Raw genomic sequence first — 14,208 nt, forward strand, 5'->3', positions numbered from 1 at the left:
GATTTTAGTGCTTGAGTGTGACTGTGATTGAGTATTATCTTCTTTTTGGTATTTCCCAACCATGTCTGGGATATATATTGGTCAGGCATATTTTGTTTTGTTTTTTCTGTATGTTTATTTTCTATAGTTTGTGCATATGCGATTGAGTTTTATTTTCTTTTTATATATCCTCCTATGTCTGGGATATATATTGGTTCAACATCTTTTGTTTTACTTTGTATGTTTATTTTGTATAGTTTTTACTGGGTGTTTTCAAGCCTGAAGTGATAGCTCTGTGTGGCCAGCCTGGTTATAACATAAGCAACAAAGATAAATGAATATATATATACAACCCTGACATAGCCATGTACTGCTGGCTGGGCGTTGCAATAAGAAAAAAAAAGTTTTAAGAAATTACATGGACATAAAATGTCCATTGTTAGCATATATGAAATGTTAAGTATCATGCGTGTCTACTGTGAGCAACACTGATGCCACACAAACTGCAAGTGTTGTGTAACAAAAAATAAAAAAAAGGAAGAAGGGAAGGAAGAAAAAGATTACATGCATGTCTCCAGAAGTTTTGAGAGGAGAATGAAAGTTAACTCACTCAGTACGGCCAGTCCTCTCTTCTCCTCTACACAGACCCTTCGGATGTCCAGTGGGTGTCTGAATGACCCAACCTTTAGCTTCCGTCGTCAGAATTGTGGTATTCTTTGTCAACAGTCACCTCTTCAGTATAAGAGCCTTCCGCTTGCAATATTTTGATGATGGTAATTGGGGTGAAACGCTGTTAACGTCGTCTCTTTCACCATTCGTATGGAGAGAGTTAATGTAACAGCATCAAAAAGAAACAATGATCCAGCAATTTTTTTTTTTTTTTTAAAGACATGTTAATGTATAGTTCAAAACAAGAAACATTGAACAGTTTTCTTCTTCTTTGAAGTTGTCTTGTATATTTTCACATGTTCAGACTGAAAACATAAGCATCTCTCAATAAATAAGAAGAGCACGAAACTTTCATGTCTTTCATTATCCCCTCTCCTTTTGGTATAAAGGAGTTACACCTATAGAGATGCTTATGTTGGTATTGTCTGTCCTCCATGCTCAAAGATAGAATTGTGAGTGTGTGTGTCTGTGTGTATGTGTGTGTGTGCCCCTGAATTTTGGACATCTTGTTGTCTATATTTCAGTGACAATGATAGGGGTGATGTCTGTGTGTGTGTGTGTGTGTGTCTGTGTGTATGTGCACACCTGAATTTGCGACATTTTGTTGTCCATATTTCGGTGACAATGATAGCACGCACACCTGAATTTGGGACATTTTGTTGTCTTTCTTTCATTGACATTTATGGGGGTGATGAACTTCATGAAGATGCTGCCAGTGGTCCATTTACATTTGAGACACTTCAACAAGGCTGTACTCATATAGTTAAATATATCTTCTGGCATCTACCAGGCTGAGATATGCAGACAGCTGCTGTGTAGGTAAGGAAATTTGAGCAGCACTCTAAATGACACATCCGTGAAGCAGATAACCTTTGACTGTGTGGTCCCAGTCTTTTCATTTGAGTCTGCAACACACTCGGCCATGGGCAGAAGCCAGCTACGGGCAAAAAACAAAACAAACCCCACCTCTGATGGGGATCGAACTCACATACACCCAGTTGTCAGTCTGTGATGCTAGCCACTTTGCCACAGCGGATTGTAGGATTAAAGTCTGCTGTTGGAGGTATTGATGTTAACTTTTATATATATATATATTTTTTTTTTTTTTTTCCTGGCGGGCTGGAAGGAGGCTGACTGAGTTCTCCAAACAGGTAGCGCGGGGTGAGGTCAAACGTGTGATGGACTCGGAAAGTGAGAACTATTACAACCACGTTAGAGAGGGCACTGTCCCTGGCTTTGAGCGTGGCCATAGCAGGTAGATCGCAGGTCATCGTGTGTGGTGGATTTGTGGCCGGTGCCTGAGTCATTCCGCTGTTGTTTCGTGATTGGTTTCTACATCCGTCCACCTTGTATAGTTTCATGAATGTGGCCGGTGCCTGAGTCATTCCGCTGTTGTTTCGTGATTGGTTTCTACATCCGTCCACCTTGTATGGTTTCATGAATGTGGCTGATGTTTCAGTCACCCATTGTTTGGTGATCTTTTTTTTTTTCTTTTTTTTTTTTTTGACACCCTCTTGGTATTTTGTGGATGTGCAAAGTTGTTGATCTCTCGTACGAGTTCTCTTTTCAGTGGTCAATTTTCTATTCTTTCTGTGTTTCTGTGGAGTGATTGTTAGAGTCTGTGTTTGAGACTGGTTTTCCTGTTATGTCTGTTGATCTGTTGTGGATAATTGTGTGTCAGTTTCTCTTTCAGTGATCAGTTGTTCAGTTTTTTTCTGTATTTCTGTGAAGTGAGTGTGTAGATTCTGTTTCAAACTGGTGTCCACGCCGAGACTGTTCAGTGAAGGAACTTGAAACCTGTGACCTGTTTTGGTTTCACATGCATAGTCTTGTGATATTGTTTACCTGTTTTTTGTTGTTTTTTTCTGTGACTGCAGTTCATTTATGTACTGTTCTGTAGTAGAAGCTTTACTGTATTGTCACCTGATTGAAAACTGATTGTTATTGTTGATAATGTTTTTTGTCTTTTTTATGTCTACTTTCACTTACACTTTTTGTTGACTCAACAACAAAAAAAGTACTTACAATTCTAATTCCAGGTGTTCATTTACACAGTGCACTTACAAGCACTTGTACACACACATGCTGCATGTGTGTAAGCACATATGTGTAGTTGTCGTGTGTGTGTGTGTGAATTCACGTTTATGTGGAGTATGGCCTTTCAGCACTGAAAGGAAAAAAAAAAAAGTGAACATAACAAAATGATGTGTGTGTGTGTGTGTGTGTTACGACAGCTTTTTGATAAGTTATGACGTACCCTATGAAGTGATGAAAGAATTTATTACATCATGATAATACCCCCGCTTTTGTCTTTGCATTCAAACCATATTTTCAAAAACATCTGGCCATGGAATTTTGAACTACAAGATGAAATGTACGGTCAGGCTGAGTGCCCCTCTCAAGCCATCTTGGAAGTGATCAGACTTCATTTTTGTGCATTGATTATTTAACAACTTTCAGAATAACATTCCACTAGAAACAGTCTCCTTCCAGGGCCACAGTTTTCAGGTGGTACAAAATGTTTCCGCTTGGAAGACCGACACTTGAAAATGACAACTTTACTCAGCTGTCTAGCAACGGCAGTTTCCGAGAACCGTTTAACCATGGTGAAGTCATTGATCAAGGTCTGTCCCAGAATAACGTACCAGGAGACTGGGCATTACAATGGGAAGCTTGAGTACAGTTTTGGATGATCAGCTTGGTGTCAGCTGAACAGTTGCTTAAGAGATGAAGATGGTTAGAGTAGAATGGTGAACCCATATGCTGAGGGAATCCATTGCAGAAAGTTCAAGTCGCATTCTGGGAGTCCTGACTGGTGACGAAACATGGGTCTTTCAATCAGTAAGATCCAGCAACCAGACAATAGTCGGCCATGCGGGCCTTCCCAGGTGAGGATCCACCTGTACGATTCAACAGATAAAGGAGTGCTGAGAAACAAATGGTGGTGAGCTTCTTTTCTAAATCTGGCCATGTAGCCACGATGCCTGTGGAGGAAAGGAAGTTGGTGACCTCCAACTCACATATCAACCATTGCGTGCCCAGTGACCTCCAACTCACATATCAACCATTGCGTGCCCAGTGACCTCCAACTCACATATCAACCATTGCGTGCCCAGTGACCTCCAACTCACATATCAACCATTGTGTGCCCAGTGACCTCCAACTCACATATCAACCATTGTGTGCCCAGTGACCTCCAACTCACATATCAACCATTGCGTGCCCAGTGACCTCCAACTCACATATCAACCATTGCGTGCCCAGTGACCTCCAACTCACATATCAACCATTGCGTGCCCAGTGACCTCCAACTCACATATCAACCATTGCGTACCCAGTGACCTCCAACTCACATATCAACCATTGTGTACCCAGTGACCTCCAACTCACATATCAACCATTGCGTACCCAGTGACCTCCAACTCACATATCAACCATTGCGTACCCAGTGACCTCCAACTCACATATCAACCATTGTGTGCCCAGTGACCTCCAACTCACATATCAACCATTGCGTACCCAGTGACCTCCAACTCACATATCAACCATTGCGTGCCCAGTGACCTCCAACTCACATATCAACCATTGCGTGCCCAGTGACCTCCAACTCACATATCAACCATTGTGTGCCCAGTGACCTCCAACTCACATATCAACCATTGCGTGCCCAGTGACCTCCAACTCACATATCAACCATTGCGTGCCCAAGGTCTTCAAGGAATGGTGCAAGCGCCACCCACACACAGGTGTCCACAGTCTGCTGCTCCACCATGACAGTGCCAGTGACCACACTGCGGCAGCAACTCTCGATTTTTTGGCCATGAACAACGTGAAGTTGGTCACTTACCCATCTTTCTTGCCAGGCCTGGCCCCCTGTGTCTGGTTTGTTTCCTCTTGTTAAGAAGAAGTTACGATGGAAGAAGTTCCAGACTTCTGGAGATGCCTGAGCTCAGTTCGAAGGCATTATCTCCACTATCCCCCAGTCAGTGTGATTGGGTGTCTGACAAATGGTTTGACAGGATGACCAAGCAGTTGCATCAGGGCTGATGGTTTGACAGGATGACCATGCAGTTGTATCAGGGCTGAGGGAAGATATTTCAAGAAACTGGACAAGTCAGCTTGCCAGTAGGTGTTCTCAGAGTCACATCTCAGAACTTATATATATTGAACAGTCCTCGTATGAAATCTTTGTGTGACTATGCTCTTATCTTTGTTAATGCGCATTTTCCATGATTCCATTCTCAAACAAGACAACAAAACAGCCAGGCTACATTTGTACGTGACTTTTTTTCTAATAAATTTCCACCACGTTGTCATGAAGATAACAGAGCTTTTGGAGCATCTACAGGTCATATTTCAGAACAAACAGCCATGATAATGATGTTCTCTCAAAGTATCAAGTTTCGTGATAGCGATGTGAGCCAGTACACTAAAGGTTTCCTGGAAATTGTATTGTATGATAGATTAAACATTATATTGACAAAGTAGGTTGCTTTTAACCCTTTTCGGTCTGTGACAGAAATACAGTGAAGTCTGATTTCAGAGATTTTTCTTTTTAAAAGATGGACAAAATCACATCCAAGTAAAAAAATAAAAAGAAGAAGTTTCACCAGTGAAAATACCACTGTGGAGTAGAGGCCTTGTTTTCTTTGTGATTAATGGAGTCTCCCGTTGGACTGACGGACGAGTAGGCATGCAGGCATATCTGTCGATGTGTGTCCTCTTATGGGAGGAGAGGCCGATTTTGGATGCGCAGCACTTCCCACAGGTGTTGCAAGGGAAAACGTCTCCAGAAGTTGTGTCCTGCTTCCTTCGCTCACGCTTCTCCTTAATGGCCAGCATTCTCTTGTTTTCAAATGTCTTTATGCCACTAGAGCACAGCATCCTCCTGTGAGAGCGGTCAAGGGCATCAGTTTCCCAGGAAGCAATTTCTATGTCACAGGATTTCTTTGTGATTATAGTTTGCACATAAAAGGTTGTGTGTGTGTGATTGTTCATCATGTCTGACTGACCATCAGAACAGCAGTGGAGTCAACAGTTGTCCCGACTATCTGGGCTAGAATTTTATTATAGTCGAGAGTGTCTTGTTCAAGTTATATCCATACTCTCACAGGTGAGAGGGCTATAGGACGGTCAGTGTTGGGATGGTCCCCAAAAGTCAACTAGCCCCCAAGGCTGCGGTGTTAAGAGCCAGTGCCATCTTGCCTCCAAGTTGGAGAGTCATAGTCCTTCACAAAAAGACAAAGCTGTAAATGAATTCTCATTGCAGTGGAGAAATCATTGATCATGGATAAGATATTGAAAATTGTCAAAATAGATTTGTAAATTATCATCTCATAGTTTCAGGAAACACAATCTTTTCAAGACTGATAGGTATGGAAGAGTACTATTGAAAATTATTAAAGTTTTGTAATTTTATATGCTTTTGATATGGTTACGAAAAAAATGAAATAAAAAGATTTTAGCATCCATCCCAAGTGTTTAGCTTTATGGGCTTTTGGAACTGTCAGTGATGAAGAGAGAAACATAAAGCTGTTGTTGGTGTATATATTAGTGTCATTGTTCTGTCATGCCTGAAGATGTGTTACCTGTTTGCAAAAGTCCAAATGGTAGTTTTATCGTACAGGTTTGGTAGAGTCAAACTATGTGTTATGAATACAAAACAGAACCGCAAAGCTAAATTGATCTTTTCCATAAATATATATATATATGTACACACAGAGAGATACGACATGGAATGGACCTTTTTCTTATCAGATGTATTATCACCATGTTTAAAATGACTTTAATACAGATAAAATTTTAAGAAAAAAAACAAAACAAACAAAAAAACAAACAACAACAACAACAAAAACCATATAGCTACATCATCAGGTACTTGGAAAACGAAAACAGAAATGATTGTCCTTCTCATTGTAACTGTTCCTCTTCACTGTGAAAAGACCAGAATTTAGAAAACACAATTCTTCCTGTGTACCAGAAATATTCACCTCAAGGAAGTTAGTCCACACGAAACAGATATACATAGTACTGCTCTGTGGCGAGGTGCTCTCCTCAGGGAGAGCAGCCACAATTTCGCACAGAGAAATCTGTTGTGATAGAAAAGTAATACAATACAATACAATACAATACAATACAATACAACAATACAATACAATACAATACAAGGAGCAGGATGGCAGAATGGTTAAGATATATATGTATCTGCCTATACAGTGTCTGTGAGGGTCTGGGTTTGAATCCTGTTCTTTCTCACCCTTTCTCCGGAGTTTGACTGCAAAATCAAACGGCATCCGGTCATTCGAATGAGACGATAAACCGACATTCATGTCTTTTTTTTTTTTTTTAAAGGGACCAGACTTTTTTTTTCTTTTTTTTTTCATATTAATGTCCTTTGTCAGATATGATGCAATTTCTAAATGCTTTAACAGGTAATGTAATTTGTTTCAAGTTATTTTCTGGATGCAGACAAATTTCAAAATGCATGTCAGTTACATGATGTAAAATGGTTTCAGGTAGGATTATTGCCAACAAACAAATTTCTGAAACAAATGAAGCTTATTGATAATGATAAAAGCAACTTCTTTGACTCATACAGAAAACACATCTTGGGATGCAAGGTTGTGGAAAGGTTTTGGTGTACTTTTTAAAGTATCAGTAACAAATGCATTAGTGTACAACATATCAAATTAAGTGAAGATCTGGGTGTTATTTGGTGAATGACAAGTTTTTGCCACCAAAGCATTTGATTATATAATTTCGCTTGTCGTCATTTCTTTGTATAAAAGTAAAATTCAATAAACAGCCCCAATACACAAATACTCAAAATATCCATCTGTTTTTATGCATCTTGATGAAGCCATTCCACCTTTCATGCAAAAATGAACAGCTGCATGCCAATTGAACAAGAGGCCCCCCTTAACTATTGTCTTGTTACATATATAGTCTTGTTACATGAGTTACATTATTGGCTGTTGTTTGTACGACACGGAGAAGCAAGGGTTAAACAGGGTGTGTCCTCAAGATGACTCTGCCTTCATTCGTCTTTCTTTAGGATCTGTCTCCTGTTTTACCCTGGGTAGTTATTGATCCACCCGTGGGCTGCTCTGTTGCTTTCTCCATCTCTCTTTCCTCAGGGCTCAGTATTATTTACCTTTTGTCGCTTGATGTAGCAGCCTGTTGCTATGCCACCTTGCTTGTGTCTGATGCAGCAGTTTTCTGTATCGACGGCGTCTCTGCCTTCTGTGTGATTGACTTCAGGAGATTCAGGTGCCAGGATTGATGAAGCGCAGTTTGATATCAAGGATTTGTTGTACTTTCAGTTGGTTTGGTTATATTGTATTTTATGTTCATGTTATTTTCCCCTTTTTTTATGTGTTTTTGGGTGATTTTATTTTATACATAGTTTGGGTTATACCTTTTTTTTAAAATAATTTTTTTATTTATTTTTTTAATCCAGAATTTGGTGGTTTTATTTTGTGTTGGTTTTATTTTTTGTGACTTTAGTTGATATTATATATGTTTATAGTTTATGTAACTGAAGTGTTTTGAATAGTTGACATTCTTTCAAGACTGTTTACCAGAATTAGTAATTAGTTGTATATTTGAAAAGAAATTCTACAAGAAAGACTTTATATCTGACAAAAAAATAATGAAACCACAAAATCAAGTTCTTCCAAAATGTTTCAAAAGAATGACTGTATATCTTAAAAACAATGTAATTAGCAAATTGCTTTAAATCGTTCCATCCAGACCTTCCAAGAGCTTGTGTTGATGTCAACTGTTGAAGAGGACACATGCTTTTTTTCCTTTTGATGTTAAGTGTCCCATTTGTGTTGTTTTGCTTTTTGATGGATTTTTGTTTTGTTGTCTCACCTGAAAAATTCCAAGATGCTGGCTAGTAAAGGCATTAACTGTTTGTGATTAAAAAATAAAAATCCAGGGTGTTGCTTAGAATATTGAATCTTCTCAAGAATGACAAAAAAATGCCTCTTTCAGTTGCCTTTGAAAAAAATAAGAAGTTGCTTGGAAATTGGTATGGTCTCAGAAGTGGCACAGGTATCCATTTGAATTGCTTGTAAACATGAAGTCATGGCACCTACCTTATACTCTGTAAAGTGACAATGTGTGGATGTTGACATTTAGATTTTTAAGGAAGAAAATCCAGATTTTTTTTGTTTTGTTTTACACATAAGGAAGTAAATCTGAGCTAAGAGACTAAATCTGATGACACTGCTAGTCAAATGTGAAATATACAAACCCTTAAATGTTCTATGTTTACTACAGTGATAATGTTTGGATTTCAGTATCATGGAGTTATTTGCAAATGGCTTTCTGAAGATTTCCTCTTTGTCTAGAAGCAGTGTTTTCAGGGGTATGTGAAACTCAAAGTGGCTGATAACCTGACTTGGCTTTAAAGTTATTCTACCCTGTCTAACACACATGTACAGTTAATCATTAATGTTGGATCATTCTGATATTTTTCTCTCTCTCCTCTCTCTCTTTCATGTATTTGTCAATTCTTGGTGAATATTACAATATTTTGGTGCAGATTTCATCATTTCTTTCTTTTTTTTTTCTCTCTTGCAATTGCTTGGCGTCACCATCATTAAGGTTTTGTGCATCAGTAAAATGATTGAGTTTCCTTGTTTGAGAATGCCACTGACGTCATTTTCTAATCCATTTTGTGGCATTGTTTGCAATCTTAGCAATTAAGTAAATGAATTAAAAAAAAAAAAATTTAATTGAAAAAAACCCCAACAGATGGAGTAATGAGATTCGGTGTCAAGGTGACAATCATTTTGGGGGATGGTTAGCACACAGTGTTCTCAAGTTGTGAGGGAAAGTGGGATTTATTTATGATGTCTGACTCAGCCTTACGGAAGACCAAATTATTCTCCTGTTTGAAGGCTAAAAACACAACTTTTATTTTCTACCTTTTTTTTTTTGTTGTTGTATTTTTTAGCTTTCTCTTAGATTGTTTCAATTGTATTGTAGTGTATTTCTCTTTTTGTCACAACAGATTTCTCTGTGTGAAATTTGGGCTGCTCTCCCCAGGCAGAGCGCGTTGCTACACTACAGCACCACCCATTTTTTTTTTGTATTTCTTACTGCGTGCAGTTTTATTTGTTTTTCACATCAAAGTGGAATTTTCTACAGAATTTTGCCAGGAACAACCCTTTCACTGCCGTGGGTTCTATTACATGTGCTAAGTGCATGCTGCACACGGGACCTCAGTTTATCATCTCATCCGAATGACTAATGTCCAGACCACCACTCAAGGTGTAGTGGAGGGGGAGAAAATATCGGCGGCTGAGCCGTGATTCGAACCAGCGCGCTCAGATTCTCTCGCTTCCTAGGCGGACGTGTTACCTCTAGGCCATGAATGGGTGGATCATGTGGAACAAATTGTGAACATACTGGCTTTGGACCCTGTATTTTTAATTTTAATTTTTATTTATTTAAAAAAATTTTTTTGTCTATGTCTTTGGTGATGATACTTGGATCCCATAGAAATCTACGAAAGAGGGAGTTAAGGCAGATGCCAGCTTTGATCACTTGCTGAAGACATGAACAAAATAATTTCCATCAGTGACTTTCTACTTTCAAAGAACATGAACAAGAAATTTTCTTAAGTGTCTTTCTGGTTATTTTTCAGTTTTGAAAACATCTTTGACGGGCGCAATAGCCGAGTGGTTAAAGCGTTGGACTGTCAATCTGAGGGTCCCGGGTTCGAATCACGGTGACGGCGCCTGGTGGGTAAAGGGTGGAGATTTTTACAATCTCCCAGGTCAACATATGTGCAGACCTGCTAGTGCCTGAACCCCCTTCGTGTGTATATGCAAGCAGAAGATCAAATACGCACGTTAAAGATCCTGTAATCCATGTCAGCGTTCGGTGGGTTATGGAAACAAGAACATACCCAGCATGCACACCCCCGAAAACGGAGTATGGCTGCCTACATGGCGGGGTAAAAACGGTCATACACGTAAAAGCCCACTCGTGTGCATACGAGTGAACGCAGAAGAAGAAGAAGAAGAAGAAGATCACTTGCTGAAGACATGAACAAAATAATTTTCATCAGTGACTTTCTACTTTCAAAGAACATGAACAAGAAATTTTCTTAAGTGTCTTTCTGGTTATTTTTCAGTTTTGAAAACATCTTTGTTATATCTCCATTAGTGTGATTAAATTTGTGTGATGTCTGTTTTGCAGCCAGGACCACAGTAATAACGACACAGAAGACAACAACAACCTTCCACAGTGAGTGTTTGATTTCATGATAATAATGATAATGATAATGATGATGATAATAGTAACAATGATAATAATAACAATAATAATAATTACAATTTACATAGCATTTTCAAACCTCTCATAGCGTTTTGCAGCAACACAGCAGTCAGACAAAGCACACAAGAACACACACACACACACACACACACACACACACACACACACACACACACACACACACACACACACACACACACACACACACACACACACACACACACACACACACACACACACACACACACACACACACACACACACACACACACACACACACACACACACACACACACACACACACACACACACACACACACACACACACACACACACACACACACACACACACACACACACACACACACACACACACACACACACACACACACACACACACACACACACACACACACACACACACACACACACACACACACACACACACACACACACACACACACACACACACACACACACACACACACACACACACACACACACACACACACACACACACACACACACACACACACACACACACACACACACACACACACACACACACACACACACACACACACACACACACACACACACACACACACACACACACACACACACACACACACACACACACACACACACACACACACACACACACACACACACACACACACACACACACACACACACACACACACACACACACACACACACACACACACACACACACACACACACACACACACACACACACACACACACACACACACACACACACACACACACACACACACACACACACACACACACACACACACACACACACACACACACACACACACACACACACACACACACACACACACACACACACACACACACACACACACACACACACACACACACACACACACACACACACACACACACACACACACACACACACACACACACACACACACACACACACACACACACACACACACACACACACACACACACACACACACACACACACACACACACACACACACACACACACACACACACACACACACACACACACACACACACACACACACACACACACACACACACACACACACACACACACACACACACACACACACACACACACACACACACACACACACACACACACACACACACACACACACACACACACACACACACACACACACACACACACACACACACACACACACACACACACACACACACACACACACACACACACACACACACACACACTGAAAAAAATTATATGGACACATTGAATACAGTGATGGATTGGAGTGCTCATTTTGTGGAGACTGTTCAAAAAGGAATGTACAAGTTTAGATTTGTGTTTAAGGATGTGAGAGAGGAACTGTGATGGACTGAAAAAGACTGAATTCCAGTTTGTACAGCTCAAGATCTAAAAGCTGTCCAGCAATTGGTTATTGAGTTGCTGATTGATTATTTGGTGAGTAAGGTAGTTTGTTAGAATATGAGTTCATCTTCTTCTTCTTCTTCTTCTGCGTTCGTGGGCTGCAACTCCCACGTTCACTCGTATGCACACGAGTGGGCTCTTACGTGTATGACCGTTTTTACCCCGCCATGTAGGTAGCCATACTCTGTTTTCGGGGGTGTGCATGCTGGGTATGTTCTTGTTTCCATAACCCACCGAACGCTGACATGGATTACAGGATCTTTAACGTGCGTATTTGATCTTCTGCTTGCATATACACACGAAGGGGGTTCAGGCACAAGCAGGTCTGCACATATGTTGACCTGGGAGATCGTAAAAATCTCCACCCTTCACCCACCAGGTGCCGTCACCATGATTCAAACCCGGGACCCTCAGATTGACATTCCAACGCTTTAACCACTCGGCTGTTGCGCCCGTCATGAGTTCATCAATTCTCACAGGGGTTTTTTTTTCTTTTGATTAACCCTCTTATTGATGGAATATGATCAGTGTGGCGGGGATTTAAAGTGCAAGAACTACCTTTTTGCGTATGTTTAAGTGGTATGATTGATTTGATGAACAAAAGCCACTAAATCCGTAGAGGAAGAAGTCCAACCTGTACCTGTAATCTCGATTTTATCACAGGTAGGCAACAGCTCTTTACTGATGAGCATACTTGTTACTAGCAGTCAAGGAGTTAAATTCATACATGTGTGTCATTTATTTTATGGGTGTTTTATTTTAAGTTGTTAAGCATTTTCCTTACTGAATTCGTGCTGCATGTTTTCAAAGCACACCTGTATTATGTTGAAGTTCTTGTGAATTAAAACACTACTTTCTTTCCACAAAGGGAAAGAATAGATAACTATGTGACTTGAGTTGAAGTCATTCTGTGTTCTACTCACCTGAGTCCTTTCGTACCGCCCTGAAAACTGGGGGTTTCTGGCTTAGAAAAGTAGTTTTTGTTTCTTCCAAAGACTTAGCATTGAGAATTATGCGCCCCCCTGGTAATACTGTATTTGCATGTTTTAGATGTTTAATAAGTCCATGTCTGTTATGACAGGAGATAACATGTGTTCCTAGAGCTTGAGACAGAATCTTGAAAACATTAGCTTTTATTCTACAGTTTGTAAACATAGTAGTGTTAGTCATTCATTAATCTGTTGTCACTGCACATCCACACCCAAAGACACAGAATGATTGTGATTTGTGCCTGCCTATGTGTGCGTATGTGTTAGGGTAGCTGTTAGATACACATGTATGTTAAAATGTATGTATGCTGTGTGTGTGTGTGTTTGTGTGTGTGTGTGTGTGTGTGTGTGTGTAACATTGATGTAATGTTTTTTGTTAACAAAAGCGTTTTTGTAAAGCACCTGGAGCAGATTTCTGGATAGTCTGCTATATAAGTATCCATTATTATTATCATCATTATTATGATTGATTCTGAAATTACGAGGTTTTATTCTTTTTCCATTTTGTTTCTTTTTTAAATAGAAATAAATTATTGATGATTACTTCTTTTATTCACCCAGTGACATTTACAGAGTTTTACACATGAAGTGTTAACATGAAAGAACAGTAAGGACAAAAATAAGATGATACATGAATGTAAACTATTCTTAGAATATCATTTCATAGAAGAAGAGAAAACTATGATGCGGATATTCAATTCAAATATCTTGGCTACAACATAAATTACTGCTGCAGCATAAATTACTCCATGATCTATTCAAAGACATGAATAATTGATCATGAAAATACTGGCTTTTATTCTATAGACTATTACCAAA

General features: G+C 39.7%; 1 protein-coding gene across 2 annotated transcripts in view; it reads left to right on the forward strand.

The window, feature by feature from the left end:
• The window catches only part of LOC143298968 (myosin-IIIb-like), a 131,649-nt gene that overhangs the window by 96,080 nt on the left and 21,361 nt on the right, over nucleotides 1-14,208 (forward strand). For both annotated transcript variants that reach the window (XM_076612059.1, XM_076612139.1), the window contains one exon: nucleotides 10,864-10,911. In XM_076612059.1, the coding sequence (XP_076468174.1) occupies nucleotides 10,864-10,911 (48 nt within the window). The remainder of the gene's footprint in view (nucleotides 1-10,863; nucleotides 10,912-14,208) is intronic.

Source organism: Babylonia areolata, chromosome 1 (genome assembly GCF_041734735.1).
Source record: "Babylonia areolata isolate BAREFJ2019XMU chromosome 1, ASM4173473v1, whole genome shotgun sequence".
In the NCBI taxonomy this organism is placed as follows: Eukaryota; Metazoa; Mollusca; class Gastropoda; order Neogastropoda; family Buccinidae; genus Babylonia; species Babylonia areolata.